Genomic DNA, 13,930 nt, shown 5'->3' with positions numbered 1-13,930 from the left:
ATTTGGCTCTAAGTTTTGTGGCAGTTAAAGCAGAAAAAAAAACCACTATTGTGGCATACTTTCCATTTTCTGACAAAAGAAAGTAAAAAAAATTATCTTCAAAGATAGAACTTTTTCCTTGAACAAACTACATAGGAATTTACCCCACAGAATATGGTCTCTATAAAGGCCATATGGGTAACAAAATGGGTGAGGAGGGAGAGTGGGGAATCTCCACATATATTTACCACTATACGTTACACATAGCATGAACTGAAAGAACAAGTAATTTCAATAACATAAAATCATAACAAAGAATGATTCTTGTGGTCACTTCCCACAAACTCCAGGAATAACCTTAATGTGTTTTAACAAAGACATCGCTGTGTGCAATGAGAATAAGAAAATTAAGTCCGAAAATCTGCTTTCAAAGAACATGGAACATTGGATGCCCATTAAGACTAGCCCTATCAGATGTCCTACCTGTACATTGAGGTTACTTAAGATCCCATAAAGAGAAATGCTGTCTTGCTGATTTCAAGGACGCTTAGCATTAGGTTGGAAAGGCTGTTCTGTTGTTGGCTCTTACCCAAGTGTACCCTTCCATCCAAAGACAGTAGAGGTGTCCGTAGGAAGATCAGCTCTCTAATTTATCTACCAAAGTTCCTTGCAGGGTGGAGAGAGGTGGATATGGTTTCTTACACATTTTTATACAGGGCCTAGTTTATTCTTGGTACAAGTAAGCATACGAGAACTCACTGCCCAGCATCAGAGTTCTTTCAGAAACCATGATAAAATTAGACAGGCAGGATTAGAAGACTAGGAACTTGGCATTGACTTCCTTGTCTTGCCATATTGTAAAATGGGGTGTACAATCAGGGCACAATGCGTCTGAGAACAATGTATTGGGATGTGTGCACCACAGTGGGAAGCAGAAGGCCTGGGGCTTCCAGCCATGGCTTTGTCACACCTTTGTTCCATGACCTTCAACAAATCACTACATCCCTGAGCCACAGTTTCTTTACCTGAAAAATCAGAGGGGAGAATAATACCTAGCTAAGGTCCCTTTCGGTTCTAAAATTGTAAGAATCTTCAAAATGACACCCATTTTTCTACATTAGGTTTAGTAAAAACCCATCAACATCTCATGTCTGGGCCTGCATTTGCCAACTAAACTCTAATTAATTTAGCTGTATAGAGCCAGGGGCCTTGAGGTCCTGAGGACCTGCCAAGCCAGTGTCAGCCACTGCAGCCCCAGCATTACCTCTTGTGCCTACTGGTCTTGCACATAAGATTTTATTTGCATAAAGAGCTTCATGGCAATAACAAGGTTTGAGAACTGTTACCTACAGAAATGCTTCTCAAAGTGTGGGACTCTGGCAGTAGGTATCAGAATCATTTTGAGGATCAATAAAAATGCAGGTTCCCAGGTCATACCTTGGATGGGCAAGGTCAGACTAGCTGAAGCTACGACTCGGTCGTCTACATTTTTGACAACCGTTCTAAGTGACTCCTAGACACACTAAAATCTGAGGAACGCTGACATAAATTTATAAGAACTTAAAGCAGTTAAGTTACTAGACAAACCCATGGTGTTAATGCTAGATTTCTAAGAGGTCATGACATAGAGGCTCACAAGAAACAAAACTTCATCCAAAAGACTCTAACTGAGATCCAGGAGCTGCTGGACTGGGAGACAACCTGAGACTCAAACAGAACAGCCCCCTTTCAACAGCTGGGCAACAGGGGACATGAGAGTTGGAAAGTGTGTAAAAGTACACCGAGGCCATGGTCACAGTGTTAATCCCTAGGCAGAGCCCCGGAGGGAGGCGGAGCAAGGAAGGTCTTAACTTCCAACTTTTAGAATCAGCATATGTGGGAAGGGAGCAGGGGTCGTCCCTGGGATCCCTCTTCATCTCATCAGGCTTCTTTCCCAGTCCTTTCACACTAGACCTTGGTCTCCACTGGACTGTCCAGCTGGTGATGACATGAGGCCATGAACACATGTGGGAGTGTGCTGAGACTGGGAAGAAGATCGGTACAGACAGAAAGGAGGACAATTCCGGGGAAGCATGAACCATGTGAACCAAGGAGTTGAGAGGACCTGAGCGGGACCTGAATGAGTTTTAACTGGGTTTAGAAATACGAGGAAACTGAACATTGGGAAGTAAATGTATAAACCAGTATAAGAAATTATATAAACCATGGTGTTTTTACCACAGGGTGAGATGATAGTTATAATGAACTGAAGGTATTCTAAGGAAAAAATTAAGCTTTTGTGGTAGATGATGGACAGCTGTGTTTGAAAGATTAGTTTTTCCTTATTTCAACACTCAAGGAGGTATATACCATTTGTACAAAGTACAAAAGTAAGTTAACTTATCTGTGATTTTGGAAGTCACCTCCGTAGGTCCATTTCCCCTTTGGGAGGCAGGTTAGTGACTGAAAGGGGCCCAAAGAGACTTCCGGGCCCCAGTGACGGGGCACTGACACACACCTATGTTCAGTCTCGGAGGATTTAGCAGGCGGAATGTGCTCTTTTCTGTCTGTATATCATATTTAAAAAAAAAAAAAGATTTAAAAATCTCAAATAGCTGTCTATGGTGGACCTTAAATCCATTTTTAAAGAAAGTAGTTTTTAGATTAAAAGTATCAATTCAGCTCTTAAAACTCACTTTTAAGCTCTAGAAAATAAGAGCCCCTAGCCTTAAACATAGTAGAAAGTTAGATTAATTAGACCTTTCAGATTCACAGCCTTATTTTAAACTTTCATTTCAAAGGATGCTTTAATAATGAAAGTGCAGCACAACCACAAAAAAATGATAAACATTCTCCTGTGTTTCTCCAGACCTGCCCATTTGAACCTACCACCTAAGTAGTGCGCTGGTCCTAACACCGTGGGATCCTACCAGGGTCCACTAATCTAGATGGTTCATTTAGAGTCTAATCCCATTCCTAACTCCTACCCTTCTGGGGGAAAAACACTCAACAGCTCCTTTTTGTCCCCAGTGCAGCAAGGGATTAAGTCACAATTATACCATAGCCAGTAAGAAAAATAAAATGAAAGTTTTTCAGAAGGGGCTGAGCTTATCTTCACGCTAAAATGACCAAGATCTGTCATGCTGATGACATTCTAGTGGGCTTCATCGGCCCTGACCTGCCTCCAGCAGCCAGGGCCGTCCATCACCTCAGAAGAAGATCAGGAGGGCACATATTGCACGGAGGACTGGGTGTGGTGCATTAACAATGAATCTGGGAACACCAAGAAAATAAAATTAAAAAAAAAAAAAAAAGATCAACAAATTCTGAAGGTGCTCAGTGCGGATTCAGATTTAAGCCATTTCCAGGGAAGGCTCTCCACCCTGCCGTGCTGCCCTTAAGACCTGGAGTTGTACAGAGTCGTATCATATGGATCACGAGAACCTCTCTCAGCCAGGGGCTGGCGTTACACAGCTCCCAAGGTCATATCACAGGGCCTGTGCCTGAAGCAAGTAAGATTCTAAAAACAATCGGTAGAACATCTCTATAGCTTTGTCATCTCTAGACCAAGTCCAAGATCAGGTCCCAGTCCCCGAGATAGGAGGAATCAGACTAGACAAAGAAGCAAACAAACATGGAAAACTGCTTTACATAAAAAGAGATCAAACAGGAGTCCAGAGACTACATTGTAACACTGATGCACAGACCACCCCATGATTAGCTGTGACGGGGAAAAGGTACAGCAAGGGACACTGCTGATCCCCTTCATTGTGTCTGTAAATCTTCAGAGAGAAGCCTAAGTTTGCTGTGGTTTCCTCGCTATATGTTAGTACACAAGGTTCTTAAGGTGAAATAAGCTCAAGTAACAACAATAATAACTTGGAAAAAAAAGCAAGAATCAAGAATGGGGGGGAGGGCATCAAAGCCCAAGGTACAATGTTTCAGCAGCCTGCCCTGCCGAGGGTTGTGGACAGTGACCCACACAAGGAGGAAAATGTGCTTCTGAGTCTGATACAAAGGCTTAAGAGAGCAAACCTGTCTGGGCAATGCTCACATTGTCGCCACAACCACTTTTCTTAGACTTCAGGGCCCCTGGGGAAGAGTCCTGCTGAGTAATCTTAATCCAGCAGAATGAGAAGAAAGTTGAATGCTTTTTGAGCCTTCCTAGGTCTGACCTCAAAACACTACGATGGAAGAAAGCTTCAGTGAAGCCCCCAAAACCTCTTATTTAAGGTGATGCTTGTATCTAGCAGGTGACACACCATCATATATGCCACTACTCTGCTGCTAAGTAACTTTCAAAATTTACATTCATCTACCCACACCAGAGTCCCTTCCCTTCTAATCTCAGATCAGAATACCTGATAGAGGACAAGGAAGTTGTTTAAGACTCTGTCTCAACTAGTGAAGTAGAGATCGTAAACAAGTTACTTAATTTATCTGGGCTTCAGTTTCTCCATCAATGAAATTAAAGAATCATTTTAGCCAATTTCTACCCACTTGACCTACTTTATAAAAGTGTAACAAAGAACAAAAAATAAAGTAGGTAAACATGCTCTGTAAACTATGAAGCACTAGGCACGTTTGAGTGTCATAATTCACAGTGTTAAAAGCACAACTCTTAGCCCAGTCATTTAAGGGACGGACTAATCTGTACAATCCAACCAGGCGCCCCATGGCCGAGCCTCCCCGGAGACCTTGCGTGAAGGCAGAAGGCACAAGACAGTGTGGAATGTGGAATGCCACAGCTCCAAGTAGGAGGCATGGCCCGAGGTGGTAGCAGAGCTGTCCAGTTAGGAAAGGAAGGCAGAGAACTGGTTAGGTTGGGGACAGACAACTAGCAGAGCAGCCACGTGATTAAATAAGATGTTAAAAAGGATGAGACAGACCTGAGAACAGGAGGGGCCAAAACAGTGTGAGGACAGAGCCAAACAGTAATCAGGCTCAGACCGTAATCTGTAACCTATTCTTGATCATAGAAAAACCCAAATTTGTAAGTTGCATAAAAGAGATTAAGAATTTTTCTCTTCTTGGGGCACCCGAGGGGTTCAGTCAGTCGAAGCGGTCAGCTTTTGACTTCCGCTCAGGTCATGATCTCAGGATCCTGGGAGTGAGCCCTGTGTGGAGCCCTGCATGGGGGTTCCACACTCCCTGGGGAGTCTACTTGAGGATTATTTCTTTCTCTCCCTCTCCCTCAATCCCTCCTCCATGCTCTCTCTTTCTCTCTCTGTCTGATAAATAATCTTTTTTTTTTAAGGATTTTATTTATTTATTTGACAGACAGAGATCACAAGTAGGCTGAGAGGCAGGCAGAGAGAGAGAGGAGGAAGCAGGCTCCCCACTGAGCAGGGACCCCAATGCGGGGCTTGATCCCAGGACCCTGGGATCATGACATGAGCTGAAGGCAAAGGCCTCAACCCACTGAGCTACCCAGGCACCCCTGTCAGATAAATAATCTCAAAAACATACTTTTTTAAGAAAGAATTTTCTCCTCTTCAGTCACTCATTAAATTGGATACACTATTAAATTGCTTTTTTTGCACTTAGATATATCAACTTATTAAACCAACTGTTTTTTTAAATCTTAAAATAAATTCTATATAATGCAAATATCAATGTTCAAACAAATGCACTGAAATATCACAAATAGCAGCCATAGGTTCAGCAGAAAAGTACCTGCCTTTATCAAATGCAATCTGGAAACCAAAATCATTGTTCAATAAAATTCGGAGCAACTAGATGTGGCCAGAAGATGCCGTTTACCCATACTCTGATGTGATGCAACGCCTCAGAAACTCGAATTACTACTAATCCACAGACACATACAAACAAAGGTCCTCCAGAATCCTCTCTTCATGTTTCCAATTCATTTTTTTCCTATTATATCCAACTACCTCCCAGGGGTATTTTTCTTTTCCATCTCTAATCTTTTCTCCCGGGGTAAACAATAAGGAATTCTTTTTATTCCTCCACCTGCTTCAGATGACACACTGGTTAATTAATCTCTTGGTCTATTTTTAAAAGTTGCTTAAAATATGTATTTCCTATAAATAACCACCCTCAATTATCAAAGTACATAGGCAAAGGGAGGAGCTCTTCACAACAGAATTTCCAAAGAATCAAGCCAATATTTTGGCCAATTGTACACAGTACCATTCAGCTTTTTTGTTAACACTCACCAAAACTAAGCACTCAGCATTTCAGCCTTACAAATGCATATTCCTGCACCCCCGCCTTTATGTCCCACCATTTTTATTTAGATTTTTTTTTTTTTAATTTGAGAGAGAGAGCCTGTCAGCAGGAAGGGCAGAGGGAGAAGCAGACCCCCGCTGAGTAGGGAGCCCGATGAGAGGCTTACATGAGCACAGGGTGGGGGTGGGGAACAACAGAGGGAGAGGGAGAAACAGACACCCCCCCTGAAGTAGGAAGGTGGTGTCGGGCTGGATCCAGGACCCTCGGATCATGACCTGAGCTGAAAGCAGACGCTTAACGTACTGAGCCACCCAGGTGTTCTTATGTCCCATCATTTTTAAAATACAGGGGCATCAGTGTCTTGCTAGGATCCCCTATAGGATGGGAGAGCTGAGAGACTGAATAAGAAGGAAAAGCAATAATGCAGAAAGATATAGTTTCCAATGTGTTCCCCTACAAGCAGAATTTACTGAGCGTTGTTACTATTCATCAAAATACTTGCTCTTAAAGATTTTTTTTTTTATTGATTTATTTGACAGGCAGAGATCACAAGTAGGCAGAAAGGCAGGCAGAGAGAGAGGAGGGGAAGCAGGCTCCCCGCTGAGCAGAGCCCGATGTGGGGCTCGATCCCAGGACCCTGGGATCATGACCTGAGCTGAAGGCAGAGGCTTTAACCCACTGAGCCACCCAGGCGCCCCAAAATACTTGCTCTTAAAGAGCAATACTGCTGTAAGGCATCCTAGACAGTTAAACAGAGCTTAGATGATGTCCAGATTATTACTGGCCATGGGTATTGCTCAGACCTGTGGATACAGGTTGTACAACTGTTTTCCCAGAGTCCCTCATCCTCAACCATCCCCCTTTAAGTGTCACATGTTTCTTAAAAGAAAGAAATGACATATCTTTCAAAAGCCCAGATAATTGTCATGCTCCACATAAATGGTAGACCAATGCCTGAAATTATTCACACTTCTCTGCATATCCCCAAGGAAAAAACCGGAACATTCCACTTAATGACGTAAAATGCTATAAGGGAATAGAAAGAAGTAAATCCCATAGAGTGAGGATTTTTTTAGAGATCGTAGCAGTTTGTCTCCTGACTGAACATTCATGCTGCTGTCAGGCATAATTTTTAAAATTTTCTATTATGAACTCAACTGCCCCAAATATCTGGCTCGGTTTCCCCAATTATAGCACCGACTCTATTACAGTGTGTGCTGCCCCCCAACCCCCATCCCCGCTGACCCCACCCCCCAACAGGACAGTGCCAGAGTCTTCAGCTCCCAACTTCCCCACCAGCTGCTGCTCTGTCAAGGGGCAGCCCTGAGAGCCCATCCTCTCCGGCAATGGGCATCCGCCCTCCGGTCCCATAGAAAGGATCTGCCTGTCGCCCTGGTGCCCTCGGGGCGTGAACCTGCGCGCTAACAGGGGCTTACTTGGCGGGAGAGCCTCGTCCACCCTCTGGTAGCGGCTGACGTCCTGGCGCACGGAAGGCAGCGACCTCAATGGCTGGTGGCCGTTGGCTTGAGAACCTAGGATTAAAGAGAAAGGGGGCTTGGGTCGCGTTTTCCCTTCAGTGTCAAAACCGTCTCTGAAACACCAAACCAAACCCAAACCCAAACAACCACCACAGCTAACATACATCCGGGACCTAGTCTGTCTGTCTGTCTGTCTGCGCCTGTCTCTCTCTCTCTCTGTCTCTCTCTCCCGGCCCAGAAACAGAAGAAAAGAGCCGGAGGTGAGCGCTCAGCAGAAGAGGGTCCTGCAGAGGAATGTCCCTCTGCACCCACCGCCCCCGCTTCCCCTCCTGGCTGGTCCTGGTCACGCCCCAGGCCTTCAGGGGCCCATCATGGCCACAAGACGATGAAGGAAACAGAAAGAAGAAGAAAAGGAAAACAGGAGGAGGGGAGAAGAAAGGGACACCTTAGGTAAAAATAAAAATAAATAAAAATAAAAAAGGCTGCAGAATAAGGAAGCTCATTCCCGTTTCTGCGTCTGGGCTCTTCGGGCGCAGGAATTATCCTGAGGGTTTCTGAGGCAGCGAAGGAAACGTTGCCCGGCCGTGTTCACGGAGACAAAATACAAACTGTGGGTGTGAATCCGCTTCCCGACGCTCAGACAGCGCGTTCTTCGGTGTCAGGAGGCAGCACCCAACTTGGTGGCACTTTCCGTGCCGCAGAGTCGGAAACGTCGTGGCGCCCGCAGAGCGCGGACTCGGCCCTCTGGGCCGGTGACCTACGCGGGTCCGAAGCCGCTACCCGCCCCCGACGGCGACCCCGCCGGCCCGTGTGCGTTTCTACTGAGAAACCCGGGCGCCGGCGGGGGCGCCGTGGAGACGCGGACACCACTGACAGGCCTCTCACTCCCGCAGTGGGGGATCCACCCGAAGACAAAGCTACCCGCGCAGCCCGCGGGGCAGAATTCGGACGCGAGACCCGCAGCACGAGTCACACGACGGACACCCCGAGACTCCCCTCGCGCGGGCGGCCTGAGCCCGAGCCCCGCCGGCTCCTACCTCCGGCCGCGCCCTCCTCCTGGGCCGCCGCCCCCTCGCACGCCCCGCGGGCCTCCCCGGCGGCGTCGCCGTCGTCTTGGGGCCGGTTCTCGGGGGCGGCCGCCCCCTCCAGGCTCCCCCGCCGCCGCCACACCTCCCCGGCCTCCTCCTGCCGCGGCGCAGGGCCCGAGGCCGCCGAGTCTGCCGAGTCCTCCGCGGGCGCCTCCTCGTCCGCCCCCGGTGCCGCCACCCCCGGCGAAGGGCTGGGCGCCCGCAGGGACGCGGGGGACCCTCCGGCGGCGCTGCCCGCGGGCTCGGCGGCGCCGGCTCCGTCGTCCTCGTCCTGAGAGGAGAAGGCGGGCGTCCCGGGGAAGCGCGCGCTCTCCAGCGAGGAGCAGCGCGTGTCCACCGACGACAGCTGCGTCGCGACGCTCTCGTTGCAGGAGCTGTCGGCGCCCTCCAGGTCGCTCTCGCCCTCCGGCCTGGTGCTGGCCTCGCTCACGCTCTCCGTCCTGGCCGGGTCACTGGGCTCCGTCTCCGACGACACCTGCGACGGCTCCGAGCCCTGGTCCAGGGACTCGGCCTCGCTGACGGCGCGGCGGCTCCCCCCCGACGCGTCCGAGGCCGCCGTGTCCGCCCCGCTCGCCGCCTGGTCCGCCTCCTGCGAGTCGCACAGCTCGCCGCTGCCCTGCTCGCCGCCGGGTCGGGCCTCCGCGCCGTTCTCGCTCTCCTCGGGGGCCGGGCCTGCGGGCAGCGAGGCCTCCGCCGGCTCGGGAGGATGTTCCGGCTTCTCCTCCAAGGACGCGGCATCGTTCGTGGACGCTTCCTCCGCCTCCGCCGGGGTGTCCTCCGGTTTCGTCTGCGACGTCAGGCTCGCGTCGTCCGTTCTCGACGTGGCGCCGAACATGATCAAGCCTCCTTCCTCCTCCAAGGAAGACGGGTAGCCCAGGTTTTGCTGGAACTCGTGGTCCTCCTCGTCGGAGTCGATGTGAAGCATGGCGTTGAGTCTCGTGTCAGTGGGAAAACTACTCCGCAGCTTGGGCGAAGCGCCCATGGACCTCTCCGAGCAGGAGGCCGGGCCCGGCCTGGAATGGCTGCTGTGTTCAATCGCATCTAAGTAATCATTGAGTGAATCCTGGCGTCCTCGGGGGGGTGAGGTCCGCGAGGACGTGGAAGTTAACTCCTCTGTGTCTATTTCCAGAGTGGAGCTAGTCCTGAAAGAATGCTTGGGCGTCCCGTCAGCAGTGCTGTCCTCAGAAACTGGCCCATTGGAACACACGGGGCCGTCGTGATGGCCCCCTGACATGTCCTCCTCATCAGAAGGGCTTCCGAGGTCTCCATTCACAGTGTTGACCCCAAGGATTGTGCCAACAGCTTCTGGAGAAGCATCTGAAGGAGAAAACAGCATGTATTCAAACAAATTGGTCATGACAAAAAAATCTAATGTTCAGTCCCTTTGTTCCCCCCCCCCCCCCCCCCCCCCCCCCCCCACCCAGTTCAACAAACTCAGTCATCCCGGCAAGCCTTCTTCACGGTTTCGCTGCCTGGCAAAGATGAGCAACTCACTACTGAACTAGTATCTTTTGGTCAGTGTGACCAATGAAGTGTCTGCGTTCACTACTCCTAGAAATTCTAGAATTCAGTTTCCCAATGCAGGAGTAAACCTAAGAGATTTTTTGAGAAACAAGCTTGCCCATCTGCTTGGGAAACTTCAGGAGGTAATCGTGGATTAGCTATTTTAGTTTCACAACAGGACACAAATTCAAATTCTGTTCCAATGTCAACGGACAATGGATTCAGACTGAACAAGTTTTTCCCACAGCGATGTAGTCATAGAGCTCTCTCACCTTCGTGCGCAGAAGACGTGACCTCCACCTTGAACTGGAGGTACCCACTCACGTGGTCGGCTGGGAGCCTGCGGCCAAGGTTGTAGCTGAGCATCTGATCACTGTAAGAGGAGAAATGGTTCTTTCCTTACTACACCGCTGTCAGCCTTCCCCTCCTCCAGCAGGCCACCTGCAAATCTCACGCACTTCTCTTAACACTTTCCGACTCACCAGAAAATACAACACTCCAAAGCCTGTTATAATCCAACGTAATATGATGCATTCCCACAAAGGAATACTTATAAACCCCAGAATGCAACAAAATCTTGTTAGAAGCTGAAAACGCAACACAGTATCACATGACTTTCTTAAACAGGGACTGATTTGCTCTCTCACTGCTAACAGCAACCAGGAAAAGATCATTCTGAAGTCATCAAGGAGCTGGGAAAGGTTTTGGTATTTTTTGACTGAGGTATAAAAGTGTAGAGGGCCTGGTTGCTCAGCATTTAGCAGAATAGGAAACTGGTCCTACAAGGACACAACAGGTAAGGACTATCACACAAGGACATGGGGACACTTCACTAGTGTACTTGAGGCATAGGAGCTGGAAGTTGGAAGACGGCAGGATGGGAAGTGTCTATCCCTGACTACCATGGCCCCCTATTCCGGCCTCAATCTGTTTATTTAATCAAAGTCAAATGCAATTACATCATGACCTTGTATGAAGCAACCTTCATTCTCAATCTGATTTTTTCTTCATACAAGAAAATAACCAAAGGAGAGTATGAAATCACACACAGTGCTCTCACACTGCCCTCTACTGGCAACTTCAGAAGGAAAACAACGCCTTTGCCTTCTATTTGCACAACTGTGCCGCTTAGAGCCACCAGTCTGCTGTGCATTATTAGCGCATGTACTGTTTTGTTTGTCCGTCTCTACCTTCTCAGGATAATTCCGCACAGACGTCACCCCTTTAAAAGAACACGTGTGACTGCAAAATCCCGGTTCAGCTCTTGGGGCTCCTTCTGACTTCTTAGCAAGAATGTCTTAAAACTGTAAGATTATTTTCTTCTTTCTTTTTCTTTTCTTCCCTAGAAACATCGTGACAGTTTTTGTCTCGATGTTTTTAAAATGCTTTCATTTCCCAGCGTGAGTGCTTCCCATGGGCCACGCACACTCTGCTAAGGGCTTTGCCTGCACGTCTCTCAGTCACCCAGGGAGGCATGCGGCAGCTCTGTTTTCTGAAGGAGGACACCGAGGCGTGGGGAGGGTGGGTGACTCGTCTGAGGCCAGACACAAGTACTGCGGGACAGAGCCGGGATTAGAACAGATTCATCTGACCACGAATCCCCCGCTCTGCACTCACATACCACTATCCCGCTTTATGTCTTCTCAGCGGTTCTAGGCCGCTTTCAGCAGCACGCATTTCAATGACGTGATTTACTCATGGCTCATCTAAATGTAACTGCTATTCTGATCATGCCTTTCCTACCTCAGCTGGTATTTTCCAAAAATCTTTTCTGCAAAGGGGTATACAGGCATTTCTTACCATTAGTATAGTTATACTACTTTTACATTAAAGTGTTCAAGTAACATTGTATAATGGCTATAATCTGCATCATACCAGGACTGTCTTTTTCTTTCTCTTACCATGGTCTTCCCAGAATTTAGACAGCGCCTAACCCACAGAGGGGCCTGATCTCTGCCCGCTAAGGCATGAACCTAGCCGCAAATTACACGGGCCTGTCCTCAACATTGTGGTTCCTCACCCATCCCTTTGGACATTAAGTCCTGGAATAATAAAACCTCTTTCTCTGTTAAAAACAAACTGATCCTCATCTTCTCCTCAGCCAGTAACAGCAGCGTGTTGGTGTTGATAACGGACGATTTATAAAAGTGAGGGATTTGAGCTAGGAAACAAATGTTTCATAGGAATCGTAAGAAAAGAGCTGCCTCCATCTGTCTTGCTCACCGTTGTATCCCCAATACCAAACAGCGTGTTTAACATTTAGTAGACACGGTATATGTATACACACATATTTGTTTAACAAATTAATTAACAAATGAGACTCTTTGCTTGGAAAGAAGAATTCTAACAGGTGTTAGTGCTGTTTATTAGCCAAACTGGCCAGATACTCAATTCAACTATTCATTGTACAAATACAGGAAATCCTTCTATTCAGAGAGCTGAGCTAAGGGTTTCATCCCTGTTAAGGGCCTGTCAGAGGAGTCACCTGTCCTCTTTCTTTCTTTCTTTCTTTATCTGTTTTTATTTTTGTTTTTTTAAATATTTCTCTTTTGTTTATTGTTGGGGTTTTTTCTTTTTTCTTTTTTTTTTCATCTTTGTTCTTAGCCAGTCTCATCTGACACATCCTGCTTCTTGCGGTGATGTATGATTGCGAGCAATATATTACATATTATTATGATACACAATTATGAAGAATAAGTGCCAAATTCTCTCACTGCCTGAGGCATCTCTCTCTAATGTAACCAGAGGGATGGACAAAGCAGAGGAAAGTGATGTGCATTTTGGACAAACGTGGGCCACTCACTGAAAACTCACATTCAAACAAATACTCTCAAAATGGGTAATTAGCAAGAAGTTCTAGCTCATCCTACAAAACCACACTCTGTAAAACCTCAACTACTTCTGAGGGCCCTAATCTGCCAAACATGTAAGGAATGGAAGCCCAGCACTTCTCAAGATGAATCAGTTACTTGGTGGAAAGCAAAATTCAGATCAGGAATATATATTTAGGGGTCAGTAGCGGATATACTAATATGTAGTATCCTCCTTATCTAATAAAGCAAATCCCCAAGTACCTGTATCAGACAATGTTTCTAACACACCTATGCAGAAACATTTCATAATTCCAGTATTTTACAAATTCATGCTGGACTTCCTTCTAATACACATCAATTCAGGACTGGTAGTTCTCAAAGTGTCCAATTGTTTAAAAGACTAAATGAAAAGCCCGTAAGTCAACAACAGCTTCATTGCCTTGATCATTCTTACTGGTGTACGTAACTTCACACTTTTACCATGTATCATATATATTCTGTAAACTATATGATGATAGTTATATAAATTAATATACTGTATTTATTGTATTTACCATACTTAGTTTATTTTTTAAAATCTTCCACTTTCTATAAACCCTTAAAATAACTTTTAAAAAACTTCCTAATGTATATGATCTCTACCAGAAGCAAAAATTGTGATTTCCTAACCTTTATCAGATAAACCAGGCTATTAGAATTTCAGCATACTGTTCCTGCTTTACATGTGCTGGCTCCATCACCAATTCCATCATCTCTGATGGCCAGAGACTTAAAACCCATTACAATCTCTTAGTTTCAGATTTTAAAGGGGCCTTCAAGTTCAGCTGGTCTAAACACTGTATTTTTCAGATGAAGAATGCTCAAGTTAATTACGACTCGCCAAAATAGAACAGTTCAC

At 46.8% G+C, this 13,930-nt stretch overlaps 1 protein-coding gene across 3 annotated transcripts in view; it reads right to left on the bottom strand.

Annotated features, from left to right (window-relative positions):
- Positions 1-13,930, bottom strand: part of HECW2 (HECT, C2 and WW domain containing E3 ubiquitin protein ligase 2) — a 352,056-nt gene that overhangs the window by 104,137 nt on the left and 233,989 nt on the right. For all 3 annotated transcript variants that reach the window (XM_032860185.1, XM_032860184.1, XM_032860186.1), the window contains 3 exons: positions 10,492-10,592; positions 8,666-10,033; positions 7,587-7,682 (listed from right to left, as the gene is read on the bottom strand). In XM_032860185.1, the coding sequence (XP_032716076.1) occupies positions 7,587-7,682; positions 8,666-10,033; positions 10,492-10,592 (1,565 nt within the window). The remainder of the gene's footprint in view (positions 1-7,586; positions 7,683-8,665; positions 10,034-10,491; positions 10,593-13,930) is intronic.

The sequence above is a fragment of the Lontra canadensis genome, unplaced genomic scaffold (assembly GCF_010015895.1).
Source record: "Lontra canadensis isolate GAN:19392208 unplaced genomic scaffold, GSC_riverotter_1.0 scaffold18, whole genome shotgun sequence".
Taxonomy (NCBI): Eukaryota; Metazoa; Chordata; class Mammalia; order Carnivora; family Mustelidae; genus Lontra; species Lontra canadensis.
The sequence above is the reverse complement of the archived record's forward strand: the minus strand, read 5'-3'. Positions and strand labels throughout refer to the sequence as shown.